Source organism: Myotis yumanensis, unplaced genomic scaffold (genome assembly GCF_028538775.1).
Source record: "Myotis yumanensis isolate MYYU_CA2020_CCGP unplaced genomic scaffold, mMyoYum1.0.hap1 SCAF_2, whole genome shotgun sequence".
NCBI classification, from domain to species: domain Eukaryota; kingdom Metazoa; phylum Chordata; class Mammalia; order Chiroptera; family Vespertilionidae; genus Myotis; species Myotis yumanensis.
The window spans coordinates 215,877,564-215,896,182 of record NW_027223753.1 but is presented as its reverse complement, the minus strand read 5'-3'; the positions used below and the strand labels follow the sequence as shown (position 1 = coordinate 215,896,182).

The following is an 18,619-nucleotide window of genomic DNA, read 5'->3' as shown; positions in this document are numbered from 1 at the left end:
GCCAGGATAAATAATTTATAAATTACTGATGATTATCCCAAACAATGACGTAAAAACAACTATGTCATTAGACTGCATTTTGGCAGGTTTGCTTTTACCTTTTCCGTACAGCCTGCGTTTTCCTATCGAGAATGCTGGAGAGTGTTGGGCAAATTGGAGAATATTAACAGTCCGATCGATCCTATGACCTTTGCCAGCTTTTTCCGGGTGACACAGGCGAGAGCTAACTTTTATCTGGGCTCTGAAGAGACCCGACAGCACATAGAAGGGAGGCTCCTTGTTAGAGCTGCAGGATGTGCGCCCTTCACCTGGAGCAGGTGCCTCTGGAATTTTGACATCTAAGGTTAAATGTGTAAGGCAGTGGTTCTCAACCTTCCTAACGCCACGACCCTTTAATACAGTTCCTCATGTTGTGGTGACCCCCAATTTCATGGTTACAAATTGAACATCATTAAAGCATAGTGATTAATCACAAAACAATATGTAATTATATATGTGTTTTCCGATGGTCTTAGGCGACCCCTGTGAAAGGGTCATTCGAGCCCCAAAGGGGTCTCGACCCACAGGTTGAGAACTGCTGGCACAAGGGGAGCTTTTGTGGTCAAAGTGTTTCTGTAAAGTAGCTTAAAATAGGGTTAGGGTTAGCTTCTATAGGATGTCAAATCCTGTATAGTATACCATGTGCTTTGAATCATCAAGTAGAGGGTATAAGGTCTATTTTTCAACAGATCTTTTTAACTGGACAAGAGTTCCTCTGAGAAAGGCTGTGCTAGTCATTGTGGTGCTGGATGATTCTATTTAAAAAAAATATATACATATATGTATATTATTGACTTTGGAGAGAGGAAGGGAGAGGGAGAGATAGAAACATCAATGATGAGAATCATTGATCAGCTGCCTCGTGCACATCCCGCATTGGAGATCGAGCCCGAAACCTGGACATGTGCCCTGGCCAGGAATCGAACTCTCACCTCCTGGTTCATAGGTGGACGCTCAGCTGCTGAGCCCTGCCGGCCGGGCTGGACCATTCTAACCTGCACACTCTGCTGGCGTTGGGGGAGCCAGGACAGACTGCCGGGGCCGGAGGTCTGAGCAGGCCGAGCGCTGCACATCAGGACCAACGCTGCGTCACAATCTTTAGCCACCCGCCTTGGGCACCCAGCGTCCAGACAAGGTCAGTTCTGGCGGACAACCTCCGCAGGGTTCTGGATGACAGCCTATTGGAGCCGGGTGCCTCTCGCTCACTCACACATTACGTCGTTGCTCTCACTGCAGGTAGAAATTGCTTCTTCGTTCTCACTCTCATTTACTTCAATGGAGACCAGAGACAGCCTATTGGAGCCGGGTGCCTCTCGCTCACTCACACATTACGTCGTTGCTCTCACTGCAGGTAGAAATTGCTTCTTCGTTCTCACTCTCATTTACTTCAATGGAGACCAGAACGGCAATGTCCCTGGGCCATGGGAAGAGTTCTTGTAACCGAGAACCACTACCATGTAGCAACCTACATTCCTAGCTTGCAGTTTGCAGCTCTCCAACTCTGACCATTCTTATTTAGGAGGCTTCATGATTTCCAGGGAAATTAGCATTTTACAAACGGATTCTAGAGAGAGGGAGAGAAACAGCGATGGGTTGCCGCCTCCTGCATGCACCCTGACGGGGAATTGAACCCGCCACATTTTGGTGGACGGGAACGACACTCCAAGCCACACCGGCCAGGGCGAAAGCAGCACCTAGAATTGGGTATTTGTCAAAACTCCTTGAACTTTAGGTAACTTAAACGTCACTGTTTATAAATTATACTTCAGTAACCCGGCTTCTGAAGATTAGGGAGTTCTACAGTTAGTATATCCTCATGAGGAAGGCACTTGCCTTAGAGCTTGTGCCTTTTGGGCCAGTTCTGGGGACTGGTTATCGCTGCGGGCAGCTGTGCACTGGAGCCTGGGCGTGGCGAGCAGCCGCTTTCCTGCTCAGGAAGCCGGTGGCGGACAAGCCGCTCACATCTCCTGCAGGAGGCCTGGGTCCCGGCTGCTCTTCTCCCCGTGACTGCGGGATGCCGAGGAGGGCGTGCTCTGGGGACGGGGCTCCGTCAGCCTCCCAGAAACTTCCTTAGACCTGCAGCACGTCTGAGACCTTCCGATTCCTTCCCTCAGGTCACCCTCACCCACGACTCAGGCTGGTCCGGCCTCCGCCAGCTCCCTCTCCTTTTTCCAAATCGCAGTTTCTACCTAAAGCCCTTGTACACCTCATGCCATCCCGGCGACGGCTCCCCAGATGGGACGAGCACACTGGGGTCTGGGTTCTCCCAGGACACCGCCCGGGACACTCAGCTGCTGGCACTGGCCACACAGCCCTCAGCAGAGCCGCCGGGACAGGGTGGGGCACCATCACTCGGTACAGCAGCAGTCCGTCTGACCGTGGCTCACGCTGTCACAGGAAACTAGTTTCTTTTCAAAAGCCTTCGTTACCCATTTAAGTTAATCCAGAAGACCACTCCAAAAGGAAGAACTGAAGAGGAAGCCCGGGCTTTGTTAAAAGGTCACGCTCTGAACCTGCCTGACGGGTCCCTGCCTAAGGAAGGATGTGCCGGCTATTTCAGAAGAGACAGGAGCTGAGCTGGGAGAGCCACGCGTGCCAGGTGCGAGCCGCTCCCACCAAGGTCCTAGCGTGGCTCAATCCAGTGCTGATGCCAGGAGAGCGGTGCGCATCCCAGCAAGGGCGCCTGGAGCGGCCGGAGGGACGTCCTCAGGCTATGGGGAGGGAGACACACATAAGGCACAATGACATGCCTGTCAGCTACATACATCCTTCTGCATCTTATTCCACTGACGTTGAACACACCTGTTCTCGTAACTCTTTTCAGTACTCCACTAAGGCATAGCAGAATGTTCGTCCAGAACGAACATGTAGGTGTAAGCTGTGTTCCTGCAAGAAATACAAACTTCACCGAGCAATCAGCAGGTGGCACTGTTCTACATCTGAGTATCAGAGTTGACCTGAGCACACATGCTAACAGCCTCACTACAGCACCTCACCTGAAATGCTCTAATTGAAATTAGTCCCCAGCAAATACAACAAAGGACATAAGTGAAAATTAATTTAATGCTTGGCTAAAGCGTAATTACAGATATCATTATCAAACAATAGTCCTTAATTTCTAAAAAGTTCCTCTTTTGAAAATCACAGAATCAGAAAGCATAAACTTTAAAACAAGTCCCCTGGGTATTTACACCGCGTATAAACATTATAGAAGACCATGGATATTCAGTTGCCTGGGTGTGTGGCGAGTCAGCAAGGCGTATTATTTATTGCATATATAACTCACATATGTGGGATTTAAAAGGACAGACACCAAATTCAAATGCATGTACCTGTAAGCTGGTCAGGGAATAAAATCATGAATGAGCCAGGACAGACAGCCCAAAACCATGCAGTTAGGTTGTGGGTCTATTACTTTTAAAAATTAAACTTCCACATTCTTTTGAAAACCCTACGTTGCATGTTGAGTTCCATGAAGCCCAAGTTCGACACAGTGCTGATGCGGAGGAAGCTCACCGTCGCCCAGTGGTCAAGCCCACACCGACCTCAACGGAGGCAGCACAGCCAGCCCCGGCGCTGCTCCCCCACGGGGAGGACGCTGAGCCACTCGCCAGCCCTTGGCTGCAGCAGTGATTTCCCAAGACAATTTGCTGACTAATTTCCTGCTGTTAAAGGCTTACTCTGTAGAAAACCACAAATTTCCAGTGTGAAAGTAACTCCATGGTGGTATAAATATATATATGCGTTAATTACACAATTTACACTGCACACATTGTTTACAGAGAACAATTAACTAAGAGGGTTAATTGGAATAACCATATAAAATACTTCTGTAAACAAAGTATGACAGGCAATAAGGGAAGCATTCATAAAACTTCCTAGAAATAATCGGAACTCCTTTCATTCTGAAGAAATCGCATTGAAGGACACAGCATTGGATATTAATAATGTTCTTTGTATTAAAACAAGAATCACTATTTTACAGTGTAAGAAACTTTACATATGTACAGAATCTATACATGAGGAATGGTGCTGAAGCCAGCGGGCTGTTCGGTCTCAGGTTGACTTTCCTTCCACCAAGGACTTGAATTCCTTCACATTGTGTTCGCCTGCGACAGCCACGGCGTGATCCAGCGCGTGGACACTCGCAAGGAGCTTGATTATCTGTTTTATGTTTTCCCTAAAAGAGAAAAAAAATGTAGTAGCATCCCATTAATTAGTACAAAAGCCCTAAAGGAAAAATTTGTTAACTTTATGACCTTTTTTTAGGTTTTACAATCAGTTTTTCCAAGCATACATTTTTAAAAGAAATAAGCACACTACAGCATATTTAAATTACCCATTTTCAAAAACAAAAACACCCTATAATTTCCTTTAGATCAGGGGTTTTCATTACTACCCAGAATGAAAAAGAAGCAATATATTTCCCAACTGCCCAGGGCCCTGCCCCGTTCCTCCCCACACCAGCGCGCCCTCAGAACACGCGGACCCGGGCCATTTGTCCACTCATCACGGCCCATTGAGACGCGGCACGATCCCCAAGCTCTGGAACCCACTGGTTCCTTAGCAACCTGGCTGGGAGCCATTCTGCCTTCTCGTGAAGCATCTCAGTTTAGCAAACGCAGAAACACCCAGTGATGGCGAACAGTCCCCGGCCCCGCCCAGAGGTGACTCAGCAGGTGGGCGGGCCTGAGACTCTGCATTTCTAACTCAGCTCCCAAGTGACGTGGGTGCTGCTGGTCTGGGAACTGCACTCTGAGATGGACTCTTTAACACTCAGTCTGAACCACTCTGAGTGGGTCACACAATGTGACACTGTTGGTGTCTCTTCTTTACAAAATTGGAGTAAGTACCTTTTAGCAAAGGATTAAAATTTGTGAAACTACAACTGACGTGGAGCCCATTTAATGTCCACTGTACACAGCAGGTGCAGAAAGCCGTTTTCTGTGCAAAAGTCCACACTGTTGCTATTTCACTCCAAACAAAAACAGTGTTAAGAAGTGGACAGAACCCAACCAGCTGGCCCAATGGTTGAGCGTCGACTGATGAACCAGGAGGTCATGGTTCGATTCCCGGTCAGGGTGCATGCCCGGGTTTTGGGCTTGGTCCCCAGTTGGGGGTGTGCAGGAGGCAGCCAATCAGTGATTCTCTCTCATCACTCATGTTTCTATCGCTCTCTCCCTCTCCCTTCCTCTCTGAAAAAAAAAAAAAAAAAAAAAGCGGATAGAATTCACCTAAGAAAACGTAATATTAGTGCTACTAACCACCAACACACAAAATGAAATGAAGATATAAAGCAAAATTACCTGCCAAGGAATTTTAACATGAAAATCTTTACTACCTACTGTGCCTTAAAAAAAAAATTATTTTTATTGATTTTAGAGAGAGGAAGGAAGGAAAGAGGGAGAGAAACATTGATTGGCTGCCTCCTGCATGCCCCCTAACTGGGGATTGAGCCCAAAACGTGGGACAACACTGAACCAGCTGAGCCACACCTACTTTGCCTTTAATTTTATCATAAAAGATAGCAAAATTTCTCTTTGGAAAATAAGGTTCTTTTTACATGGAAGAGCAATGAGGAAAAAAATAGGTTTTGTGATAGGGGTATGATTGATGGTATGATCTAAATATATATTTAAAAAAAGTCTTTCAAATTACACTAGTTATTATTATTTACTCTTTATGCTGGATATTGACCCCAAAAGCACATGAACATCCAAAACAATGCTCACAAAAAGAAGTCGCGGTTTATGTAACCCCTTCTCGCAACCTTTGATAAAAATGATGTGCAAGCTGCTCCCCAAAACTCTCGAGGGATGACCTTCAGTCTAATGTTAGGAGTATAGAAGCCTTTTCTTAATGCCTTCATAAAAGATCCTATTGAAAAAGGTTAAGTAAAACCACAGAAACAGAAAATAATATATACTTTTGGAATGTTTACCAAGACCAAGTCAATGTACAGTTTAAAGTAAAATATAAGCATGTCTTTACGTAAGCCATTTTCTAATACTAAACCTAACAAGTAAAGACTAGGTCACCATTTCATTAAATAATCACAACTAGTTACCTTGCATTTCTTTTTTCCACATCAGAGCATCCGATGCTGTTCCTATAAATTGTATCTGCTAAGTGTACGAGGTACCGACAGAAGTTTTCTAACTGAGAAATAGTTCTTTCTCCTTTCAGATTCACGAACCATTGCTTGGGGAAACAATTGATCACCTATGGAGAAGATGCAAAATAAAAGAGAATACACAGAAGTGTCTACAATCGGAGTCTAGATAATGAACTAGAAGACCTGCTACTGGGCTTTATGTAACTAATAACTTTGAAGGGAAATTCTTTCAATCTACAGTAACTATATCATTTTCCTTAATGTACCTGAATTTTTACTTCAACACATAGGTCAGGTACTCAAAGCCGAAGACAAATCATTTGTCTAATATTTACGGACATTAGGGACCTAACACTGATAACCAAAGGCTTCATTTACTCTCTCCAGGCTGCCAGCAGCCCCGATGGCCGGGATTCTCCTTTAGCGGCAGCTTTTGATTAGAAACAAGTGTAGTATAAACACACCACATAAACAGAGAGGTCCCCCGAGGGGCAGCCAGCGCACAGCCTACTATGCCAGGTTGCGAGGACACGCGGCAGCACACACCCAGGCGAGGGCGGCCGAGTCCCACGGGGAGAGGACAGCGCTCCCCGGAGTCAGGCGCCTGTGTAGACAGGAGGCCCGAGCCCCAGAGAGAACCAGGGACGCTTGGAGAGAGGATGATCCCAGGGCTGGGGCTGAGCAAGTCCCAGATGGGCCCGAGCATCAGTGCTCCCCGCAAAATGAGAGGACATGGCACAGGTCACAGAAGTCCACTCGGAGGGACGGCCACGGATGACATCTGGGATCACTGTTGCCAATGACACAGAACCTGAATCTCACGGGAGAGTATGCGACAAACCCAAACTGAGGGACATTCTACAGAAGAACTGGTCTATCGTCTTAGAAAATGTCACGGTGAGGAAGGCCACGAAGAGACTGAGGAACCTTCCAGATTAAAGGAGCTGGGAGAGACTGACAATCAATGCAAGAGGTGGCTGGGGACCTCTCTGGCCCATCCTCACTATCACTGATAATGGCCCAGGTGGAGGGTTTCAGCGTCAGGTGACAGAGGCACACAAGCTGCTCCAGTGCCGAGGTAACACTTAGCCACGGAGAACAGCCATGTTTACCGGCAACAGACAGAGCACCTGAGGGCGGGGCACCTCGGGCAGACTGACATTGTCCGGGAAAATCTACATTCGCAAATCTGCTTTAATTTTGTGATTGTTTCAAAAATATTTTTTAAAAGATCAAATTAGGGAACTCCCATATAAAATAGGAAACAAAACAATATTTAAAAAAAATCATTTCTTAAGTTAGAAAATGAACTATTTCTTTAGTAACATTCAAAATAGCATTCATTCAACTGTTAAAAAATTACCCTGAAATTGAAACTTTTATTAATAGCTGCAAAAATACTGATATTCATAGATGAACAGATAGAAATACACATATACAACAATACAAATTTTATGCAAAAAATGCTGTGTTAGGTTGTTTGAAACTACCTGGGTCAACCTCACACTAAGTCCAAAAATCAAAGGCGTTTTCGTAAAGTCTCAAATTTCTCTTCAAACAAAGAAAACAATTCATGTTAACGTATGTGCCTTGAAAACAATAATATGTCATTTAACTCACATTTTGGGCTTTTTTTATGCTGTCATCTCCATATTCTGAATTCTGAAAAGCCATGAGAATATATCTATTTAATAAGCCATCTATTGATAACTCCTGAAGAGTTTTATTGGAGAAAATGCCATACCATTGAAGAAAATTCCCTAAGAGCTAGAGAGAAAAAAAAAATAGTGAGGGCAATGTCAAGCAATTAAATTAGGCACAAAATACATTAATTACTAGTAAAATGAAACACCATTAGAACACAGAAACCCGTCTTGCAAGAGCACTGGTAAGCATGTTTAAAGGGCCCGAATACTTCCTAGGGCAGTGATGGCGAACCTTCTGAGCTCAGCGTGTCAGCATTTTGAAAAACCCTAACTTAACTCTGGTGCCGTGTTACATGTAGAAATTTTTTGATCTTTGCAACCATAGTAAAACAGAGACTTATAGTTTTGATATTTACTTTATATATTTAAATGCCATTTAACAAAGAAAAATCAACCAAAAAAATGAGTTCGCGTGTCACCTCTGACACGCGTGTCATAGGTTTGCCATCACTGTCCTAGAACGAACCATTTCAATTTCAATTTCAATTTTTAATTAATTCAGGCGCCACCCTTTCTGACTGCAACACTTGTGTTTACCAGATCTCGGGAGCCTGGCCTGAGCGAGGTCACCGGACGGCTGCAGCGCCTCCCGCTCAGCCCTTGTGATCTGCAAGCCGTCGTCAAGGCAAGCCCACCGCCCGCCATGTCTGTTTCCCGTATTTCTCACTCAGTGAATAGGAACACTATCCACCAACCGGTGGGGCAGAAGCCGGTGTCATTCTCCAGCTCTCCCTCCAGGTGGGTTTGACCCCAGCTCCACCCAGGCCGCCCGTCTCTCAGCTCCCTCTGCGCCCCCCTGAGCGGGGCCCCCAGCCTCCTTCCTATCACTCGGGTGAGGTGAGCGGGAGCCTGGCTCAGCTCTCAGCAGGGCTGCCGCAGGGCCCTCATGGTGTGGGTGCTGGATCGTCCAGGGATGGTGCACGGCCAGTGCCACTCTAGATGCGAACGAAAGGAGAGTTCATCCTCCCCCCGGAGGCCGGAGGGCATCGGGATTCATTCTTTCACGGGCCCCACTGAGAAAAGCTGCTGCAGAGCCAGCCTGGCTGGAGCGGATTCCCTCACTCCCACTGGAGACCAGGCCTCACTGTCCGTCAGCAGGAACAGTCACGGGCCTTGAGGATCCAACAGGATAATCTACATGAGGAGTGGCCCAGAGCTTGGCTCACAGTTGAATACACAGTCAATACTCATTTCCATTTTCATTATTACTATCCTTCCTGCTTTAACCCAATATCTCCAAAATTTTGTTCATGTCACTTCTTGCTATAAAAACCCTTCTATACCCACACACACGGCCAATTACTTCCCGCAAAGATGAAAAGCAATTTAATAAAGACCAGTCTTTTCGAAACAGTGCTACCACAAATGAACTTCAAACCAGGCCTCACACTCTGTATAAGAAGCAATATGTAAATGTGAAACCTAAAGCTAGGGAACTTCTAGAAGTTCCAGAGAAAAACATGGTGGCCTTGTGTTAGGCAAATACTTCTTGGAACACTGAAAGCACAAACCGTAACAGGAGAAAGCAATAAACTGGACTTTTGTCAAAATTAAGAATTTCTGCACATTTACACAGTGTTAAGAGAATGAAGACAGTCCTGGCAGGTGTGCTCAGTGGTTAGAACATCAGGTTTGATTCCCAGTCAAGGGCATGTACCTGGGTTGCAGTTTAATTCTCCCACCCAGTCTGGGCATGTTTGGGAGGCAACCAATAGATGCTTCTCTCTCTCTCCTTCTCTTCCCCACTTCCCTTCCACTTTATGTAAAAGCAATGGAAAAATGTCTTAAGGCAGCGGTTCTCAACCGGTGGGTCACGACCCCTTTAGCGGTCGAACGACCCTTTCACAGAGGTCGCCTAAGACCATCCTGCATATCAGATATTTACATTATGATTCATAACAGTAGCAACATGACAGTTATGAAGTAGCAACGAAAATAATTTTATGGTTGGGTCACAACATGAGGAACTGTATTTAAAGGGCCAAAAGGGCCCTGGCTGGTGTTGCTCAATGGGTAGAGCGTTTGGCCTGTGGACTGAAAGGTCCCGGGTTCGATTCCCGGTCAGGGCACAGGCCCGGGTTGTGGGCTCAATCCCCAGTGGGGGGCGTGCAGGAAACAGCCGATCCATGGTTCTCTCTCATCATTGATGTTCCTATCTCTCTCCCTCTCCCTCCCTCTCTGAAATCAATAAAAATATGTTAAAAATAAATAAATAAAGGGCCAGAAGGTTGGGAACCACTGTCTTAAGGTGAGGATAATAAAAACAAAACAAACACCCATAAAAACAAAAAACCAACAAAACAAAACAACAAAAAAAGAAAATGAAGACAAGCCAGACTGCAGAAAACAGAAAAACCCTTTGCAAATTGTTTATTTGATAAAGGACTTACTAGTATACCTAGAATATAGAACTCAAAGCACAATAAGAAAACCCCATTTTAAAAAATGGGCAAAAGATGTGAACAGATACCTCACCAAACTACACACACAGGTGGCGAATGCGCACTTGAAAATGCTCAGCACCCCCAGTCATTAGGGAGCTGCCCACGAAAACCGTACGAGATGCACTGTCCCCCAATAGGAGGACCTCAAACACAACCCACCAAACCAGCGGCAGCAGCAAGTGCATACGTGGTGAGAGTGAGGAAGAACGGGGTAACTGGACCACTGACAGTGTTGGGTTGCCTGGGTCACTTACCCAAGTGAAATGAAAACTGATTCCCAGGAAAACCCGTGTGTGAACACTTATGGCATCTTTATTCTAATTAGCACAAATCGGAAACTGTCCAAATACCCCTCAACTGAGGAGTGGATAAAAAAACAAAGAAACTGGCGTATCCACTAAACAATGGGCTACTACTTAGCAATAAGAAGCAATGACCTACTGATAACACAGGACACTGAAAAACCTCAGATCCATGTTAAGTGAATGGAGCCAGACTCAAAAGGCTACTGACTATGTAATTCCATTCATATGACATTCTTGCCAAAACAAACAAAAAAAACCCCATCCTATCTAATAATAGAGAAACATGGCAATTAGCCGTACCTCCGCTACCCTTCCCATTGGCTAATCAGGGCAATATGCAAATTAACTGCCAACCAACATGCGGGCCGGCAGCCAGGCAGCTTGAAGCTAACAGGAGGCTTGCTTGCTTCAGTGACAGAGGAAGCCAACGTTCCCTGCCTGTGGCTGCCGGCCTTTTGAGCTTGCAGTTTGAAACATTGTTACAAATATAGAAGCTAAACAAAACCCCAGAAACCTGCTTTCAGCTAGCCGGGATCTCAGAGCTGGAGTTGAAACAGTGTTTCGATTATAGAACCCAAACAAACCAGATACCTGCTTTCAGCAGCCGAGGCCTCAGAGCTGGAGCCAAGCCTCAGAGCTAAAGCTGGCCCAGAATAAAAATAAAAGAAAAAAAGGACAGGTTGGGAGCTTCAGTCACCCGCCAGCCTGAAAATGGCCCTCAGCCCCTCACCCCCAGACTGGCCAGGCACCCCAGTGGGGACCCCCACCCTGAAGGGGGTGTGACCAGATGCAAACAGCTATCAGCCCCTCACCCAGGCTGGCCAGGCACCCCAGTGGGGACCCCTACCCTGATCCAGGACACCCTTCAGGGCAAACCAGGCGGCCCCCACCCATGCACCAGGCCTCTATCCTATATAGTAAAAGGGTAATATGCCTCCTGGCACCGGGATCAGCGTGACAGGGGGCAGCGACCAAACCCCCTGATCGCTCTGCGGCTCTGTGTGTGACAGGGGGCGGGGCTACAACCTCTCTATCCGCCCTGCTCTGTTCATGACAAGGGAAGGCGCCCCAACCCCCTGATCAGCCCTGCTCTGTGCCTGATAGGGGGGAGCTCCCCAACCCCCTGATCGCCCTGTGGCTCTGTGTGTGACAGGGTGCGGCGCCCCAACCCCCTGATCGGCCCTGCTCTGTGTGTGACAGGGTGTGGCGCCCCAACCCCTCCCACGGGCCCTGCTGTGTGTGTGACGGGGTAGAGCCATAACCTCCCCATTGGACCTGCCCTGAGTGTGACAGGGTGTGGCGCCCCAACCCCCTGATCCGCCCTGCTCTGTGTGTGATAGGGGGCGGTGCCCCAACTCCCCTATCGGCCCTACTCTGTGCATGACAGGGGGGAGCTCCTCAACCCCCTAATGGGCCCTGCTCTGTGCGTGACAGGGTACGGAGCCCCAATCCCCCTGATGGGCCCTGCTCTGTGAGTGACAGGGGCAGCACCCCAACCCTGATTGGCCCTGCTCTGTGAGTGACAGGGGGCAGCGCCCCAACCCCGACTGGCCCTACTCTGTGCTTGACAGGGGGTGGCGCTGCAACCTCCCCATCGACCCTGCCTTGAGTGTGACAGGGGGCAGTGCCCCAACCCCCCAATTGGCCCTACCCTGAGCGTGACTAGGGGTGGCGTCGCAACTTCCCGATCTGCCCTGCTCTGTGCATGACAGGGGGCAGCGCCCCAAATCCCCAATCGGCCCTGCTCTGAGCCCGACCAGGGGCTGCACCTAGGGATTGGGCCTGCCCTCTGCCACCTGGGAGCAGGCCTAAGCCAGCAGGTCGTTATCTCCCGAGGGGTCCCAGACTGCGAGAGGGCATAGGCCGGGCTGAGGGACCGCCCCGCCCCTGAGTGCACAAATTTTTGTGCACTGGGCCTCTAGTCTATATATAAAAGCCTAAGCGACCATTTGACCGTTAGCTATGACGCGCACTGACCACCGTGGGGCAGACGCTAAACGACAAACAGGCATGGAAACATTGAACAGACTGATGAATCTTAGAGGGAAGGGGAGAGGGTGGGAAGAGATTAACCAAAGATTTTATATGCATACCAGAGGCCCCCTGCATGGATTCGTGCACTGGTGGAGTCCCTCGGCCTGGCCTTTGGGGATCAGGCCGAAACCAGCAGTCTGACATCCCCCGAGGGGTCCCAGATTGCGAGGGCACAGGCCAGGCAGAGGGATCCCACTGGTGCATGAATCCGTGCACCGGGCCTCTAGTAGGACCATAAAAAGGAGTGGCCAGGGTGTAGGGTGGGCTTGATCACAAAGGGGCATGGGGAATTTCGGGGGACGATGGAAGTGTTATATGTCTTGATTTGGGTAGTAAGCATATGACTGAATTAATTCATTAAAACCAACAGGACTATAGACTAAGGAGTAAGTGTTACTGTGTGTAGACCACAGTTTCCCAGGACTTGGTGCTCCTGCCTCATTCTCCCTCTCTTGAGCCTCCCTGATTTCTCAGTTCTTCCAGTGAACCCTCCCCTCTGGTCTAAGAACCTGCATGTGGCTTCCTCAGAGTGAAAGGGGTCTCTGGACTCCCAGGCAGGGTCTCCGTGCACTGGTCACGTGCTGCCCCTGCTGGACCCTCTCCCACACCTGAGATGCCTGGCCCCCCCGTCGGCTCTGCGGATGACAAACTGCAGGAAGGCTCCACTCCTGCTTACTGGGCGCCTTATTCCCACACTCACAGTGCCGAGCACTACTTTTTGAATAAACTGTGGGTGAGCAAGGCATTCTGCTGACTAGCTTGCATCTTACTTCATTTTCTCCTATGGAAACATTAAACCTGAATAAACTGTTGGAAGAAAATCATCTTGCAAAATGGAGACTTTGTATATATACACAGATCTAAGCCTCAGGAGTTAATCAAATATAAAAATAACTTTCAAGATATAATATATAAAGTCAAGCAAATCTGAAGTCTTTTGGATACCATAGATACATACCTTAACTGAAGACCAAAACTGTCGTTGAAAAAACAAGTAAGGCCCCGAGTTTTTATTTTCTAAGACACTGAAAGAGAAACACACCATGCTCAAGTGTTTTATACAGACAGTACCAAGATTCCTAGAAGAGAGAACGTCTACAAGTAAAATGAGTAAGCAAAGAATTATGTAACTTTAATAATTTTAAGAAGCGATGGGAATGTATTCTGGGCACTGAGGGAGAACAAAGCATCACACGCTTTATTCTAGTTAAGGGACAATGTCTCTCTGAGCTTGTCTCCTCGGCGACAGGCTCCCACCACAGAGGTCAAGTGCATCTTTTAAGCAACCGCTCATCTTTCCAAGTCCCGGAAGCCTCCTCTGGAAGGTAACGGAGCCTGTCACCACCCTTAGCATTCTCAGGAGCTCCGTGTGACTTACTTTTTGGGATATAAGGGCATGAATACATCATCATCTAAAGTTCTCCTCATTCTCAGCAAGAGCGCTTTCAGATACACCTGCAGAGTGAAAACAGATCACACGCTGTAGCAAGGGCTGTGGTAGAGCTAAGCAGCCGTATTCCAACCAGAGAATAAGTACCAATTGTGAGTGGACTCTCCTCTCCGTTCCCCTTTCCTCTGAAAGCCCCCAGTCTCCAGAACCCCCTCTCCTATTAGTCCCGCCTCAGCAACGACAAGGCAGCCAAGCCACTCGGAGCCCTTCGAGCTCTCCACCTGCGTGCAGACTTAAGACCAGGCACGTGATCCGGTTCTGCTCGGAATGACATCACTGAAAACTTAACAACGACAAGAGCACCTTTTCCATGTCTAAATGGCATAAAAATGCCCGACGAGGGACAGCAGCAATCTGAAGTTTGGAAACTAGTGATACAACAATACCTAGTGTTTACACACTATTTAAACATTTTAGCACTAAATAATCAATCAGTACCTATTCTAGTAGTTTTACATTGTTCTTTCCCCAACAATACAGCTCTTACAGGGATATTTGATTAGTCCCACGGGGAGTTAGGGTGGGGTGGTAAGAAGGTGAAAACAGTAAAACGAAGGGGGTGTCTGGACTCATTACAGCACCTTCCGAGGCAGGGACTTTGCACTGAGAACTATAATCTAAATGGTGTGAACGTGAGGCTTTATAAAGGACCAGATGGCCCAAGTGGGAGAATCCACTTTCTCGCTGACTTAGAACATAACCCCTCATTCTCTCCACTCCAGCTCATTTTCAAAAGGAGAGAAGAAAACAAAAAAAAACCTCTCAAAGATAATAATTAAGTTACCTGTGTGTTTTTGTTTTCTGCATTCGCTACTGAAGGATATCCATTTACTAATTTTAACGTGATTCCAACCATTCTTGAAGTCTGTGTTGTAGAAAAGGGGTCCCACATGTGTTCAGCGATCACTAGAAGGAAAGGGAGAAGGTGCTGAGCCGCAAATGTCAACTGCAGCCGACTGAAACCTGACGCCGAGCAGTCCTCAGCTACACACATGGCTTTTCTTCTTCTCTAGAGCATCAGCTTATGTCCACTGACATAAGCCTTTGGGATGCTGAGGGCTAGGAACAGTGGAGGGGATAGAGTCCTCCATCTTCTGCTAATCAGTGAAAATAAATTCGGGGAAAGATTTCAATATCCTAAGAAATATTGTCCCAGCACCAAGAATTTCTAACTAAAAAAGCTGAAACTTACTTTTAATACTTTAAAATCAGTTCCTGCATCAATTATTTCTAATCTCACAAGAAACTGATGAAAGTAATGAAATTGCTCTCCAGAAAAAGGCATATGCCCCCAAATGTATGTTTTGTTTCCGGCAGTCTTTAAAGGTCTCTCAGGCTTGTCAACAGATCCATTACTGTCCCAACTCCAGGCCCCTCCAAGATGGTCTTCCAGTCCCAGCTGACTCGGGCCCAGGGTAACTGTCCTTTATAACGGACTGTCCACGAGGAACATTCTGTAACCGAGAACCCCTACCTGTGAGTTTAGGGAGGATCACCTTCTCCACAATGGTGGGCAGCAGCGCGATGTCCACGTCCTCTCTCTCCTGCTCTCGCTCTTCACAACCATAAAACAGCAGCGATTCAAACCACAGCATATTCTCAAAGTCCCGACACTTGGCCTACAAGAGATTAACAAGGTCACCCAGACACATTAAACTGGTGGCTGCAGCTGCTTCGAGCCATTAGAAGAGGAAGACCTGGACTTAACCTTCAGTCACAAACAAGTGTAAACTGGACAAAATATAGGAAATATCCGCTTTTAGACAACGCGCCTCAGGCGGTAAGGACTCGGCCCCAGAAGAAGGGTATTGGATGAGGTGAGCTGCCCATCAGGCAGGCAGGGTGGGTGCTGCAGGCGGGCAAGGACTTGCTGAGCTCAGGAGACAGAAACTGGGGTTCAGGGAGGCGGAGACTCTGGGAGCTGCTGGACAGAGGAGGAGCTCCTCTTCGAGAACTCCAGAATGCACACAGGTCCTCAGGAGCCTTGGCCGTGTACTGTGCGCTCACACACACGTGCACACAGGTCCTCACAGGCCTGGCTGAGTACTAACGTGCACATGCACGCGGGACACTCCATAGGTCTGGCAAAGAGCGACGGGCTGTGAGCTGGATCATTCTAGAGCTCACAGTTTTTTTCAATCGTTTCCAGAGCTTCAACCTCAATCCCTTTTCACTAGTTTAAACGTTCAACCCAACCAATCACATTCGTGCCCATTCATATGTTGGTAACTTCCAAAATCCTATCATAAACACAACCACTAGACATCTGTAGTCAGTGCTGGTCCCCGCTCTCAGATCTGAGGCCAGCAGGCCTACTGACTCCGCCTCCTGGTTTATCACCTTGCTCATCGGTTCTGGCCCGCATGTCACACCTGCCTCGCGGTGCTGCCCCGTGAGGCTCTAAGCTCAGGCTCGAAGGACCAATTCCTCCCACCCAGGCCTGTTCCCATTCCAGGGTCACACGTGTAACTGAGTGGCTGAGAAAGGGAAAGCAGCAGAGCGCTCTCGAGTGGAGCGTAAGGAGAAGGTCCTCGATGCAGGCCAGCTGCAGTCGGCGCCAACCACAGCCCTGCGCGCTCTCCCGAGGAATGTTTAGCTCAAGCGTTCATCTCTCGCTCTGAGATGAGCATTCCCAGGCCCCGTGGACGTGGCTTTCAGGCAGTGACGGGCCACCCACCTCCAGAGGAGTCCAGGTGAGAAGCTGCAGCCGTATGAGGGGGTTGAACAACTTGGGCAGACAAAGGCCGATGTAAGCGTCCTTGTAGGACGTGTAGTATCTCGAACGCCAGGCTTCAAACTGGGATTTAATGCAGTCGATGGAGTAGAAGCTCTCCAGGACATCTTCAAACACCTTGCTGGACTCCTTGGAAATGCGATCTGAAAATAACACCCCCCACAGAGAACACGGTTCAGTACGGAACAGAGAAAGCACCGGCCAATGGTTTTCTGTGTAGCCCGGCTCATTACCACCAGGGGGAGGAGGCACAGGGAAGTTAGGTTTCGTCCACAGCGCAGGCGCTCTTCCTTTTGCACGGCCCCAGCAGGTGCCATTTTCTATGACACGCTTTAGTTCAGTATCACCTGTCCCTCAGCAATTCAGTGCAAACTTCAGTTACCATGGTGCCCTCGCTGAGTAACCCCATAAGCACCAACTATGCTGCTAGCTCTGCAGTCCACAAATCACTGTCAAAACACATGTGCATCCAAAATCAGTGACCAACCGTGCGACTTCTGTCCAAGTCAGCTGGTGACGGCGATGAAGTCAGACAAGAATCAGTGCCAGAGTTTAGGGTCTGTCAGGGGAAGGCCATCCGATGCCCCAGATGAATTGGGAAAGGGTGGTCTTTACCATGGAGAGATCTCGTGTGACAGCCTACTTCTCAAAATCCATCTTACCATGCTAATAGTGGGACTATGTGACATTTGTCATCTGCTATTATGCAATAACAAACAGCATTTGTATGAAGTATTCTTACCAAAAAAATAACAACAACTTCAATCTAATCAAGGGCTCAAACCTAAATTCCAGTTTACAAGAAATACAGTGAATGGAGGAACAAGCTAATACCACGAGCAAACAGACAAATCTAGAATGTCGGACATTTTGCAAGACAAGTGGCCTGCTCTTTTCAAAAAGTGCATGTCTTCGACAAGCAGATGGATCACAGGAGTGTGCGTGTGCATGTCAAGTACGGGCGATATTAATTCCAGAAAAAAAGCGCTAACAACCACATGCCGGGCAGGAACGGCGTGTGGACTCGGGTCTGGAAACCACAGAATAACTCACAAAAAAGGCATCAAACTCTTGTGGGGACTGCTGATGAGGGAAACAGACGATGTTAAGAAGTGTTAGTTCCTTTTCTAGGTGCAAAATGGCAGTGTGATGAGGTAAAAAATACACTGGTTTCTCGGAGACACACACTGAGCTTTTAGGAGTGTCAGGATGTCTGTGGGTTAACTCTCAAATGGTCCAGCAAACACCATCTATAGACAGTCCGTCCATCTATGAAGAGCCAGAGCGAGCCTGGCAGTGGAGTAACAACGGTGGGGGCTGGGGGACAGGTGCGTGGTAACCACTGGGCTTCCTGTTCACTACGAAAAAGTTCCGAGAGGGCTGCAGCGACTTCACTCCACATCGCACCCACGGGGAGGAAGGGCTTCTACTCGGGGACCCTCTGGAAATGCCTGACGCAGACTAACCTTCCTCTTGGTGGAATGACTCAGGGCTCCCAGGTCGGGAGTCTCCCCGGCTGCAAGCTCCACCGCCAGGCTTACCTTCCAGAAGACAGGCGCCCTTGGACCTGACACCACTGTGGGTCACTTAGGCTTCCCAAGTTAAGCAACACTTGCTGTGCAAGTTCCCGTAACCCACGGCAAGGCCACGGCTACTCTGAGGGCTCACCATGGCGCTCACAGTGAAGGTGGGTTCAGGTGGGTCCAGTTTGCACAATCGGCTCTGATGAGGCCATGGACCTTCACACCGTCACCTCCAGGTAAAAGCCACAGCCCAGCAGGACCCCAACTGA

General features: G+C 48.1%; 1 protein-coding gene across 1 annotated transcript in view; it reads right to left on the bottom strand.

Annotated features, from left to right (window-relative positions):
• Positions 1-3,084: 3,084 nt before the first annotated feature.
• Positions 3,085-18,619, bottom strand: part of PAXBP1 (PAX3 and PAX7 binding protein 1) — a 33,929-nt gene continuing 18,394 nt past the window's right edge. Inside the window, exons 11-18 of the mRNA XM_070407280.1 lie at positions 16,771-16,970; positions 15,568-15,712; positions 14,878-14,999; positions 14,022-14,098; positions 13,602-13,668; positions 7,775-7,921; positions 6,107-6,261; positions 3,085-4,219 (exon numbers count right to left, since the gene is read on the bottom strand). Of these exons, the coding sequence (XP_070263381.1) occupies positions 4,096-4,219; positions 6,107-6,261; positions 7,775-7,921; positions 13,602-13,668; positions 14,022-14,098; positions 14,878-14,999; positions 15,568-15,712; positions 16,771-16,970 (1,037 nt within the window). The 3' untranslated portion in view covers positions 3,085-4,095. The remainder of the gene's footprint in view (positions 4,220-6,106; positions 6,262-7,774; positions 7,922-13,601; positions 13,669-14,021; positions 14,099-14,877; positions 15,000-15,567; positions 15,713-16,770; positions 16,971-18,619) is intronic.